This window comes from Oryctolagus cuniculus, chromosome 15 (assembly GCF_964237555.1).
Source record: "Oryctolagus cuniculus chromosome 15, mOryCun1.1, whole genome shotgun sequence".
Classification (NCBI taxonomy): domain Eukaryota; kingdom Metazoa; phylum Chordata; class Mammalia; order Lagomorpha; family Leporidae; genus Oryctolagus; species Oryctolagus cuniculus.
This window is the reverse complement of record NC_091446.1, coordinates 51724839-51738260: the sequence shown is the minus strand read 5'-3', so window position 1 is coordinate 51738260 and position 13422 is coordinate 51724839. Positions and strand designations below refer to the sequence as shown.

Genomic DNA, 13422 nt, shown 5'->3' with positions numbered 1-13422 from the left:
ATCTGAGCAGTTGGCTTCACTTTGGTGACACAGGAGGGAGAAAGATAAAGGTCATTTCCCCTGGTTATTTCTCAGATTCAATGAGCTTGAAAGAAATTACATAACGTATCTTGGATGACACTGGAGAGAAAAGACTGGAACTTGAATCTGGATCTTCCAGGGCCTGTACTTCATGCTTTAGCTATGATTGCAAACCACCAACAGGGGCCTGTCATGAAGCCCAGCCTTGCTTTCATGGTGACAGATTGCTCATACTCTCAGCTCCCCAGCACTCTGCACAGAAGCGTGCTGGGACTGCTGACCGCCCCCACTTGGCCACCTCCCTGCCCCAGAATCTCTTCATCCGCCCTTATTCCCACAGCTTCCCTAACATGGCCATACTACATCTCGCTCAGTGGTCTCCAACCAAGCACACACATCTGTTTCCTCAGCCTTAATTATGGGATGACTTCAGGATTACCCATATGTGTCTCTCCTAGTCTCATAGCTAAACCCTTAAGTGCCTTCTGGCCCTAAAATTCAACATACCTAAGATTGAATCAGGATGTATCCATCAGATGGTCCTGATTTTTTTGTTTTGTTTTGTTTTTGTGGCACTCTTGTTTAACTGTTTACCCTGTTAAATTGGTCCTGAGAGGCTGGGATAAGACCTCTGGTCCTTGACCTTTATTAGAATCATGGACATGCTTTTGATTCATCAGTCTTTTAAGCTGAAAAATGGCTGATGAGTTGGCATTTTGAAATACATCTGAGTGCTAACTATGAGACCACTATGATGGGCAAACTCAAGAATGCAAATGAACAAATCCACAAGGACGTAGCTAAAATATTTCTCAACTAAGCCTCAGCAGTTTCTCTCACGTTCTTGTAGATACTTATTTGAATTGCTTTGAGGATTCACATAAGAAAGATATATTTTTAAATCTGACTCATTTAACAGCTGTAATATAGCATCTGTGTCTGCCTAGAGTTGGAGCCAAATCAAAAGTGGTCTGTGGGCCTTTACAGACTGATGATAATTATTTCTGTTCTCAGTGTCCGGTACTGTTCAGTGAGTGGCTGTTAGAAATACCCTGGCTTCTAGCTCCAGATGTGGAGTCTTCCCGTAGGGGCGCTCACTGGTCAAATCCTTCTTCTCTGAATGGAGGCAGCACACATGCACAACCTTCCCTAGTGCAGTTACTGCAGAGATAAATGACCATTGGCCTCATGTGATTATGAAGATTGAACACAGCAAAAGCTCTCAGAACAAGTTTGAGGACAAAATGAGTCACTCCATAAATGCCAGATGTAACTATTATTCCTGTTGACAAATAAAGACTGATTGGAGAGACAAGATGTTGGGGCATATTGATTCCAATTTCCATATTAACCCCACGGGGGCCCTGATGAGGTGATCAGTAAGAGACTCCCTTATTTTGCTAAGGATTGTTAAAATGAGGAGTTTGAATGGATACTGTGCTTACCAGTTTTTATGCCTTACCTTCATGTTTCACAAAGTATGAAATACAAAGATGAATGGGGGAACATGTTATTTTTTTTTTTTTTTTTTTTGACAGGTAGAGTTAGAGAGAGAGACAGAGAGTAAGGCCTTCCTTCCGTTGGTTCACTCCCCAAATGGCCGCCACAGCCGGTGCTGTGCCGATCTGAAGCCAGGAGCCAGGTGCTTCTTCTTGGTCTTCCATGCGGGTGCAGGGACCCAAGCACCTAGGCCATCCTCCACTGCACTCCCGGGCCACAGTAGAGAGCTGTACTGAAAGAGGAGCAATTGGGACTAGAACCTGGCACCCATATGATACTGGTGCCGCCGGGAAAGGATCACCCAAGTGAGCCAAGGCACTGGCCCCCAATGTTAGTTTTAAAAGGAATTTATTTTAATGTGTATGAGTTTAAAAAATGTAACCAGCCCATCAAATCCACAATCCCTTGACTGTCATTGCTTAGGATGAAATTTAAAAAATTTAAAAATCCATTGGTTGAAATTTTTAAAAATGTGTGTTTGTTTAAAATAGTTTAAGGATATGGTAAAAATTTTGTTAGAAATATTTGATTCACCATGATTCTGCCCATTTAGCTGGTGAGGCAGCTGTTGTTAATGTGGTCTGCCATTGTCAGAGTCTCTGTTAACCAGCAGTAAACGTGAGGTTCATGCTACTGATTATTGCTCTCCACTAGGCTTCAGCTTTCTCACTTTTCCAGGAACAATTATCTTTTCAAAATTTTATTCCCCCCTTTTTGTATAAATTTAAAGTATGTTAGAACCATTTTAGAGAATACAGAAAAAGCAATAATGAATTTTTTTTAGTAACACTTGACGAGTTCTACGTTCTTGAACACATTGTTAAGTGTGCAATACAGTATTGTTAACTGTAGGCACAACATTGTACAACAGATACAGGTATATTTTTCTTGGCATAGTGCTGTGAGATGGGCCAAAGAAAGAAGCCAAGAGAGGTGGGGAAAATGGCTGGAGCCCCGTGACAGACTCCTGCCTGCCACCTTCTAAACCATACCACATCACACCATGGGCCCTGGTAAGCTGCACCTTCCTGGGGGAAGAGAACTAACCTGTCCCCAGGGAACCAGCAGAAGCCACCCAAGTTTAATACTGCCCTAGGCTGTTTTGGGAGCAGGGTCTGGAAGTGGTGTGCTGGCCTCTGTTCCGAGGATTGCAAGGCACTGAGTCTGAATGTAAACTGGCCTCTTCTGAGTATAAAGAGCTCAGTGATTCTGTACATACACACACACACACACACACACACACACACACCAGCTCATTTCATTAAGCCACCCCCCCCTCCATCCCCAAATGGAGAGTTTGTACAAAGAACTGAAGCTCTACCAAATCACCAGTTTTTTATTCTATTCCTTTTCAGTTAGTTGCTTTGGGGTCTTTTGTGGCTCACAGTTTCCCTCAAGATTGAATCAGAGGATGGGAGGTTAGCAGGTTAAGATGTTAATGAGGCCTCACTGGCAACTTCTGCAAGTTCCCATGGAAAACAGATGCCATGTCAATGGAGGTTTACAATTGCTATTGCAATGCAGTGCAGAAAAAGCCGTGCGTGCACAGTAACTGGTGTTCCTGTGCAGTTGTATCTCAGGGCTCTAGGGTTTGAGAAGCCAAGTTCTTGGCCCAGCTCTGCTTCAGTGCTGTGACTCTGAAGCCAAATACTTCCATTTTGGCAATATAAAATAGCAATGGGGGATGGCACACAAAGACCTAGTCAGACCTTTGATGCTACACAAAGCAAAGGCATTTCAAGCCCTAGAGAACACGGAGACTGGTCTCAAATTGTGATACATGTTTATTTTGGAAAAGGGGGTTGTCCCAGGTTTTGATTCTGGTTATTCACCCCTCATCCTGGCCACCCTAACTCAGTGACCCTCTGCTGATATGCCCTACTCCCTTGCCCTTACCTCCCTAGAATGAGGTGCCCACCTAATATTTTTTAAGATTTATTGATTTGAAAGGCAGAATGAGAGAGACAGACATCTTCTATCCATGGTTCACTCCTCAAATGGCTATGACAGCCAGGTCTGGGCCAGGCTGAATCTAAGATCCAGAAACTCCATCCTGGGCTCCTACATGGGTGGCAGGGACTCAAGAACCTGGGCCATCTTCTGCTGCTTTCTTGGGCACATTAGCAGGGAGCTGGCTCTGAAGCTGAGCAGCTGGAATGGAACAAGTGCTCCAGGATAAGATGCTGGTTTCCTAAGCGGTGGTGTAACCTGCTGTGCCGCATGTGGGCCCCCCAGCACACTGACCTTCTAGCTGACTCCAGGATGGGGTGCTAATGTGCTCATTTAAAAGGGGAACGAGAGTGCACATTTGGCTTAGTGGTTGAGCTGCTTGCTGCTTGTGATGCCTGCATCCTGTATCAGAGTGCTCGAATTCAAGTCCTGGCTCCGCTTCCTGGCTCTTTTCCTATTTCCAGTTTCCTGCTAATGTATATTCTGGGGGGCAGCAGATGATGGCTCAAATAGTCAGGTGCCTGCCTCCAATGTGAACGGCTCAGGTTGAGTTCCTGGTTCCTGGCTTGGCCTGCCCCAGCCCTGGGTTGTTGTAGGCATTTTGGAAGTGAACTGGCAGGTGGAAGATTCTCTCTCTCTCTGCTCATCAAATAAATAAAAACTATTTTTAAAGTGAGGGGTGGTGGTTACAGTGAGAATTGAGACACAGTTGGCTAGCTGGGGAGAATATTTGGAGCAGGTTTTATTCTGTTTTGTTGAAATTAAGTGCTACATAAAATTCTGGAGGAAAAAAATGAGAATCTTGCCTAATTCTACCATGCTTTGTGATTGCCATTGACTTCTTTGATCTTTTAAGTCATTTAATTGTACACATACTTGTAAATAAATGCTGATCATATAAGAATCAATACTGTTTGCTTTTAAAATTTATGGTTTCCATTTTACATCTTCTAAACATCATTCCATGCTGATAAGCAGAGTTCTCCATTATTTCTTTGAGGTCTGCGGAGTAATTTTCTATCAGGGAGTCTTCTCCCTTTATTCCTCCCTTGTTTTCTCTCTTCCTCTCCACCTCCTTCTCTCCTTTCCTTTCTGGACAATTCTATTTGCTCCTTTCTTCCTTATACTCTATAATCTCCTCTAGCTCCATTTTACTGTCTTGTTCTGAGTCATTCTATCATTTTGCAATAATCTTCCTACTTATGCCAATAATATGAAAATAAAAACAAGGTGTTTTTTTTTTTTAATTTTTGTAGTTTTGGGCTATGATGGCTCTGAAACTCAAACCAAAATAATTTGTTTCCATTTTTTTATTGGTGGTGGTGGTGGTGGTGGTGGTGGTGACAGCTTTTATTTTCTCTGCTGGTTCTGGGAGAATAAACATGACAGTGTTTTGAAAGCTTTTCATATCCCCAGAAGGAATAAATGACAAAGAGGCAGGCCATTATAATGAATGTTGATGACCTTTCTTTAGGAACATGACAGTCTCAAGCCCTCTGTCACTGCTGAGTCTTGATGGCTGCTTCTTGTTTCCCAGACCCCGTGCCAGTCCACAGAGATGAGCAGAATGGAGCAGACAGTGCCCCAGAGGACCAGCAGGCTCTGGGGACCAGCAGGTTGCTCTATCACATCACTGACGGCGACAACCCCCTGCTGTCACCTCGCTGCTCCATCTTCAGCCAAAGCCAGAGATTCAACTTGGACCCCGAATCAGCCCCCTCTCCACCCAGCACTCAGCAGTTCATGATGTAAGGGAACATTTTTTGTCATTATCCCCATTTCATACAGTTTTTCAAATACCACATTGACAACTGACAATGAAGTGTGCTTCTGCAGTAGTGCAAATATGTCTCTGCCAAGTGCAGCTGCAAAAGTGGAAAATAAATGGTGAAAATCGGTGTACTTCCCAGTTGAGAGTTCTGTTTCAGGCTTTAATATTTCATCAGGAGTTGGTCATGAGAAACAGGTTACCCCCATGGGCTCGCATGCTTGAATATTTGGAATGAAATGACTAGTACCCTGAGTTGGTGTATAAGCATGTATGCTAGGGATTGTCAAAAAATTCATGGGAATGAGAGTTAGGGGAAAACTAAGCAGAGATTTGAAAATTGTTTTTGCACCAATGTGCATTTTCTACAAACTCGGTAAAGTACCCTTGTAGGTACATGTAAATGGCAGGACTGTCATTCCTGATGAACCCAGACTCTCGCCCATGTCCAGTGGTAGCAGCCAAGCATGGGTTGTGGGAACGCTAGATACTTGTTAACCTCTGTGTGTTTTACGATTATGAAAAAGTGAGAGCTTTAATAGCCCTCTTCAAATTTCACACATATATATATATATGTATATATATATATATATATTTGTGCACTAGAGTCTATGCCAACATCTGCTCACAAACACGTTGTGATCAGAGGTCTCCTTTATTGAGCAGATGCAACCATGATAACCTCATCACGTGATGAACAAGTTATCTCTGCACTTTGTGATAATCTTTGGTTTGTAGACCAAGCAGCCATGTGTCCTCAAAGACTGTTTGTTTGTTTTCATTTTATTTGGAAGGCAGAGAGACAGAGAAGCCTTCTGAAAAAGATTTATGTATTTGAAAGGGAAAGTCACAGAGAGGAGATAGAGATCTTGCATATGCTGGTTCACCCTCCAAATACCTACAAGAAAGCCAAAGCCAGGAGCCCAGAACTCCATCTAGATTTCCTGCCTCAGTGGCAAGGACCCAACTACTTGAGCCATTATCTGCTGCCTTCCCAGGGTTCCTGTTAGCAAGAAACTGGATGGGAAGTACAGAAGCTGGCACTTGAACTAGGCATTGTGATATGGGATGCAGGCATCCCAAGCCATGTCTTAACTGCTGTGCCCAATGCCCACCCAAGACCACTGTTTTTGACGCTCTTCCCTTCTGTGCCTCCTGCAGGCCCCGAAGTTCTTCCCGGGGCAGCTGTGGTGATAGCAAGGAGCCACAGACCATTACCCAGCTCACCAAGCACATCCAGAGCCTCAAGCGGAAAATTCGGAAATTTGAAGAAAAATTTGAACAGGAAAAGAAGTACCGGGTAAGCACCTGGGGTTGGATGTAAGAGCAGATTGTGTCAGAGCTGTGTGGATATTCCTGGGCTGCGTTCCTTCTTTCTGGGTTGCCTGCTTGGCAGGCATCGACTCCATTCCCACTGGCCAACCCGGACCCATGATAAACTCAGTCTGCATCTTGTGTCTGTTGCAGTCTCCCCTGCTGTTGGTGGGAGGGTCTCTGCTGTGATACTTCTTGTAATGGATTATGACTCTCACTTCTGAACTGGACTGTGATCACACCCTTTTTTCCTGGAGGACCCTATTATCACTAGTTATTCCAGAATGAAAATTTGGAAAGCATTTGAATTTTTGTCTTTTTTTTTTTTAACTTTTTTTCCCATTTTGATAGGGCACTATTAAGGACCTAAAGGGCAGAATGTCCAATTGTGGAGTAGCATCAGGGCAAGATGGTTTCTGTGACACTGAAGCATGTCCTGGTGGGAGAAAAAGGGACCTGTCATGTGACATCAGTTCAGGGCCACCCACAAGAACAAGTCTGCACCTCCTTTGCCATCAGAGAGGCACGAGTCTTCGTGCTAGTGCCGCAGTGCTACAAACATGAGCCTTGCTGCTTCTCACATAATCAGTGCTGCTTTTCTTTATTTTCTCGGATGGCGACCACTGCATAAGGAAAAGTCCTATTCACACGGAACTGCACAAAGATAGTGAGTCTTTGGCAAAGAGCCCAGAACAGCTTGCTATGAGAATAAAAGAAAACAAACAATCCGTCATACATCTTAGAATACGTAAAGGCTCCCTGAGCATTTGGGACAAAAACAGTTGGGAGGTTCCTGTGAGCATGGTGTTAAGTTCTGGGGAGTGCGGTGGAAGAGGGTAGTATTCCAGTCTTCCTGTCCTGTGTTTCCCATAGCGGGCTCAGGTTCACTAATGGGGGAATTTTAAGGAGTGGTTTTCAGCTTTCCAAAGTGGGAGGTAAAACCAGGTTGACTTTTAAGGCAACCTTAGTCAGGATGTTGAAGGTTCTTCTCTTCCCTAGGGTCAGACTGTCACAGCGGTTATTGGGAGCCCTGCCTTAGTCCAGGCCTTTATTTTACAAATAAGGAAACAGAGGCCGGGCAGAGACTTAGAGCTTACATCCCGTGACTGTCTGTCAGCTTGGGCTTGGATCAGTGGGTTGAAGGGGAATAGGTTTTGCAGTGGAGAAGTCAGATAACTCTTACGTGTGCCGTGTTTGAAAGCTCCAGATACTCTGAAAGCACTGATTGTTACCTGCTGCTTGCTGCAGACTTCCTGGGCCTGTGATGTCCCAACCCTGGGAACTGTGGACTACCAGCTCAGGCTTCTTGCCCAGGGCCTGTGAACACATCTTACCTGGAAGTTCAGAATCGGACTCTCCTGGATGTAAATCCAGTGGAGCAACTTAAGAACTTTGTGACTTTGAACTTGACCTCTCTGAGTCTCCATTTGTCTATCCGCTAAGTGCAGTTAATATTAGTGGTAACTTCTTGAGTCTCTGAGTAGTAAATAAGGGATATATATGCTTATTACAGTGTTTGACACAAATTGGGCTACTAGATTCTAAAGTAGCTTTTTAATCTATGTGAGATATATTTGACCAGGCTAGCCAATGGCTATCTCTGTCTTGTCATAAAGCAAAGGAAATTTGTACGTGGTAATTCTCTGTGGGTTTTTCCACCTGTAGCCAGAGACTGTGGATGATTATTCTCAACCATAGCAGCCACCCAGCAGCTGCCTACTTTGGAAGAGAATTTTCCTGGCACCTCCTGCCTTTGTTTAGAGAAGCTGTAAAGCCAAAGCAGATATACACATATAAATACACTTGCAGACAGATGCATCAGGAGGAGCAGGGACAGGGGACTTCATGGTTGGCATTGCTTTAGTGGGCATAAAAGCCCGTGAAATAATCAGAACCTTATATGTCTCAGGAAACAGGGCTTCCCCTTGCCCTTCTTGTCAAGGTGCCAAGCTCTGGTCAGAGGTTTGACCTATCAGTGGGCTTTAACTGGTTGCTGTGTGTAAACTTCCCTTCCCGGCAGCCTGAATGTGGAATTAATAGTTCCCATTGCTCATTTTTGAACCCAAGCTCCTGCCAAGCCTCTGCACTGTTCTGATGCCTGTGTTTATCACACATCTTTGCATCTCTGTTGAATTTGACCATTTTATTCTCCTGTCCCAAACTGTGGTTATTTGCTACAACTGATTTTTTTTGTCTGACTTTTAGATTCTAGAGGTTAGAAAAATGCTGCTGTAGCCACATGTCTACTTGGTGGAAACAGAATGTTAGCATTGTAAGGATCTGCTAGTCTTTTTTTTTTTTTCTTTTCTGACAATTACAGATATTGAGTGAATTCCCTGGGATCACACTACAAAGAACTGATCTAGCCAAGATAACAACTTGGGTCTTCTCAGTATCAGTCCAGAGACCTACTATGTTGTAGAGATCTTCTGTGGAAGACCTCAGAACTGGGCTAGTGGTACCTTCTGTTATGTGAAATGGAGCTTGGGAGCTCCATTTTCATGGCACTGAACAAAACTTCAACTCTAGCACCTGTGGGTATGACCACTGGAGTCTGTTCAGCCAGAATATTTGCTCAGAAGTTAGAAGGCTTGAAGATCTATATCTTGTGTATGAAAACTTTTATGTGATGGAGGGTACCATCCAGGACAGCTTGATTTAACCTCTTTTAAAAGTAACCCTAAGGGTAAGGGAATAAAAAATTCATTTAAGAAAATGATTTTAGCCTTCAAATTATTTTGTCAGAAAATTCAGTCTTAAATGTCTTCTAAGTCCTATGTGCAGCAGTGAAAGCTCATTTGTTTGATGGTCTTTGACTTAAGGTCTTAAGGGTGTGTGTGTGGGTGTATGTGGAAGAGAAGGAGAGAGGGAGAGAGAAAGAGAATTAACTGTAAACTGTGGGGCAGATGCAGTGAGGACTGTCAAACTAGATGGCTTCTCAGATGGTTTGGGGAAACCAAATGTAAAACACTGACTGTCCATATAACCAGACTTCTACCAAAGCCAAAGGCCTAGACTGGGAGGAATACAGTGCATCACTATAGCAAACCAGAGATAGCATCAGGCTCAGACATTTTGGGAGGAAGAGGTGCCCACAGGTCACTGTCTGTGGTCTTGAAAAATCAGGGCTCCCTCATGGAAAACATAGCACTCCTGTCCAGGCTCCCCTGGGGAAGAATCATTGTCTTTTTCATTCAGTCAGCTTTTCCATTTTAACACGTGTGGTTTTTCTACCACTCTAGAATGGCAGAAGCATGGCTGTGTTTCATAATGAACCTACCTAATGTTATGTGTATTTATGATTCTGTCACATAGGTATAGTTTTTTCCTGTGACCTGAAATGAATGTTTTCCTTATTCCTGTACCTCTGTTTCAGCAATGGCCTGTCAATGTCACATGTATTCAGTGAATCCTTAAAGAAAGATGACAGAGCCTCTAGATGTGGTCACTAATAATGCACATATTTCATACTTTTATGATTATGTCATCTTAAGATTATATGTGCCTTATGTATGTATTACTTTGAAAAGTTTCTTAAATATATATACATTATATATAATGTATATATAAGTTATATATATGTAGAGAGAGAAAGAGAGTGGAGTGCTATTCAGCCATAAAAAAGAATGAAATCCTGTCTTTTGCAACAAAATAGATGCAACTGGAAACCATTATACTTAGTGAAATACGCCGGTGAATTTTTAGTGTAGGGTTAATCTTATAAAGTAAGCTGAAAGTAGATCACTTAAAAATTAACAGAAGGAATAAGAGGAAGAAGGAGGAAGGGTGAGAGCATGGGTGGGAGGGAAGATGGGGTGGGAAGTATCACTGTTTCTAAATCTGTGTAAATGAAATACATGAAATTGTTTACTTAAATTAAAAAGGAAAAAAGCTTATGGGAAAATGGAATTAAGAAACAGGCTTATTTTAGTGCAAAATTTGAAATCCATACATAATTTTTCATAATATGCGTTTCCCATAAACTTTTTGAAGACCCTTTGTATTCATGGACTTCAAAAATCTTTTGCACCGTTTTATCTATGGCGTGATTTACATCCTAGGCCCTAGCGCCCCCCCCCCCCCACCCACCCCGCTGCCATTGCTGAAAGCCAGGTGGCCATATGGCCCAACCACCGGTGTCAAGCTCCACCCCCACCCTAATGGAATTCACTATTCCTACTTCCCTGCCCGCCCTCCGGCAAAGTTTTAAAAGGACCTGTTCCTGAACACGTGGCTCTCTTGGCTCCTCTCATCTGCTCTCCTCTCCTCTCCTCATCTCTGATAGATAAGACTGAGGCACAGAGAGACCAAGTACCTGCCCGAGGTCGCACACTAGTGATTTTGTTCGCTTGACTGCTAACTGGGGTAAAAATGGAGTCCTAGAAGTGGTGAGAGGATTAGAAATCAGGGTATCCCCCTGACATACTGCCCTCTCCCTCTCAGGCCTGTTTTAAGGTTGTAGAGGTCCTGTGGTCTCCTTTCTTCAGCTTGAGGATATGACTGACAGGCACTAAATCTTGTCTCAGGTTACAGTCATATAAAGCCATGTGTGTGAACCACTGGCTGGGTAGTAGGCACTGCTTTGTCCAAGTGCCTGCTGGGGGCAGTGTGGGGCACTATGTGAAAAGGAAAGCTTGTCCATGCCATGGATGGAAGAGTGGAAGTCAGGAATGGTTGCTGTTTTCCAGAAGCAATTCCATCGTTGGAGTTTCCACTCTTGAGTTTCTTCACCAGCTTTATATGTCCCCAAAGAATCTTGGTGTGGCTCAGCGGTTGAAAACATGTTTTTTCTTTCTTACCTCCTTCTCTCCCTCCCTCTTCTTCCCCTCCTTCGGCAGCCTTCACACGGTGACAAGACTTCTAATCCTGAAGTCCTGAAATGGATGAATGATTTGGCTAAAGGTCGCAAACAGCTCAAAGGTAATGCCAGCCAAAGGTCTGTCTCCTCGGGAAGGAAGCAGTTAAAGTAGTGGCGATGTGCTCCAGGGCGACTCTGAATCATTTCCACCTGTGTTCTCTTGAATCCTGTTTCCCACTTAGATTGGAAGCCCTATTTGAAATCAAGAGTCCTGGATCTCCTTCATGGTTTAGACCCATTTAATAAACCCTTTACCAAGAGACTGTGGATCTCTAGATTCCAAGTAGACTGATTGACTTCAGTGCCAGGAACATTTGAACATGGAGAGTGTCAGTCTCCCTAGGTTACTGGACAAAGGACTGTTGGAAACAGCAGCAGACTGAGAATCGGCCACGTGCACCACTGCACAGATGAGGGTCTTTGTGCCTAAAAAGGAGCTGTGGCTGGGAGATGGCAAGCCAGGGTAACACTGGGGTTCTCCTGCTTCCTAGTCAAATGCTATTCTTTGTCCTTCTGTGGATATGGTAGAGTATGACTTTTAAAAATCCATTTAAAAAGGACTACTATTTACCAATAAAAATGATTTTCTCCTTTCCACACTAATATAAATCCTTATAGATGGAAGTTTTTTCAGATTTCTGGAAGGATGAAGATGAGAAAGAATTAGAAGGGAGTATTAATTCATTGGAACTGTAATGATGTAGCAGGTTGGCGCCAGTGCCATGGCTCACTTGGTTAATCCTCTGCCTGTGGCGCCGACATCCCATATGGGCACCGGGTTCTCGTCCCAGTTGCTCCTCTTCCAGTCCAGCTCTCTGCTGTAGCCAGGAGTGCAGTGGAGGATGGCCCAAGTGCTTGGGCCCCTGCACCCGCATGGGAGACCAGGAGGAAGCACCTGGCTTCTGGCTTCGGATCGGCATAGCGCCAGCCATAGTGGCCTTTTGGGAAGTGAAACAACGGAACCTTTCTCTCTGTCTCTCTCTCTCACTGTCTTTCAAATAAATAAATAAATAAAAAGATGTAGCAGGTTTATAAAATATGCAGTGTTTAAACACCAAGCCAGAATCTAACCAGAAAGCAAACACTCAACAAAGACAATGAGCTCAGCAACTGAAAAAAGTCAATGTAAATGGCTTCATTCAAATGACTACTCTTAACATATTGTGTAATGTAATCCCTGGGCTTTTCTATTTTTAATTTTCTAAGTTTCTATAAAGCCATACTGCAGTAGTGGTGATTCCTGGGTTTTAGAAGGTGGTTCTAGATAAAATGGTGACCTCTGTTAGGTTGGCACTGGCCTTCCCATCCCCCTTTTTCCCACCCCTCCTATATTTCCCTAGGTGTCTTCATGTGTAAGGCCTTCCAGAGGTACTTGTGCTTCCCTTGGGGCTCCTGATGAATACAAAAGGTTCAGAACTTGGGCAAATGAATCTCTGAGTATATACTTCAGGTGCTATGGTAGGCAACAGGTAGAAACTTAGAAAGTAGCTCCTACCAATTTTCTTGCAGAATGCTTCTGCACATAAACCTAAACCACTGAGTCATCTTCACTCACCTTCTACTTCCATGATATCCAAGCCTCTTGTAGACCTATTTTTACATGCTATTAGCCCTGGTTATTAACATTGCCCTTGCCCTTTGGAAAACCATTAACATTGGTCATCTGTACAGCTGGTCATCAGTGGGTAAATTCCTGAAAGGCTTATTGTTATTATTAGGGTCAATGAATCCTACTCTCCTAGTAACTCGCAGCATTTCTCTTAGAACTGAAGCTGAAGCTGTCAGAAGAACAAGGGAGTGCTCCCAAAGGCCCACCTGGAAACCTCTCATGTGAGCAACCCACAGTCCCCAGAGAGCATGGGAAGCCAGAAGCTGCAGGCCCTGAGCCAAGCTTTTCTGGGGAGGAGACTACAGATGCTGTGTGGACATGTCTGAAGGAGAAGAGACAGCAGCTTCCGCCACAGGAGGACTCCAAGGTATCTTACCATATCATTATAGGGTCCCCACATCC

General features: G+C 43.8%; 1 protein-coding gene across 8 annotated transcripts in view; it reads left to right on the top strand.

The window, feature by feature from the left end:
• FAM13C (family with sequence similarity 13 member C) overlaps window positions 1–13422 on the top strand; it is a 135606-nt gene that overhangs the window by 99594 nt on the left and 22590 nt on the right. For all 8 annotated transcript variants that reach the window (XM_070057689.1, XM_070057688.1, XM_070057687.1 and 5 more), the window contains 4 exons: window positions 5009–5219; window positions 6401–6539; window positions 11392–11473; window positions 13176–13387. In XM_070057689.1, coding sequence (XP_069913790.1) covers window positions 5009–5219; window positions 6401–6539; window positions 11392–11473; window positions 13176–13387 — 644 coding nt within the window. The remainder of the gene's footprint in view (window positions 1–5008; window positions 5220–6400; window positions 6540–11391; window positions 11474–13175; window positions 13388–13422) is intronic.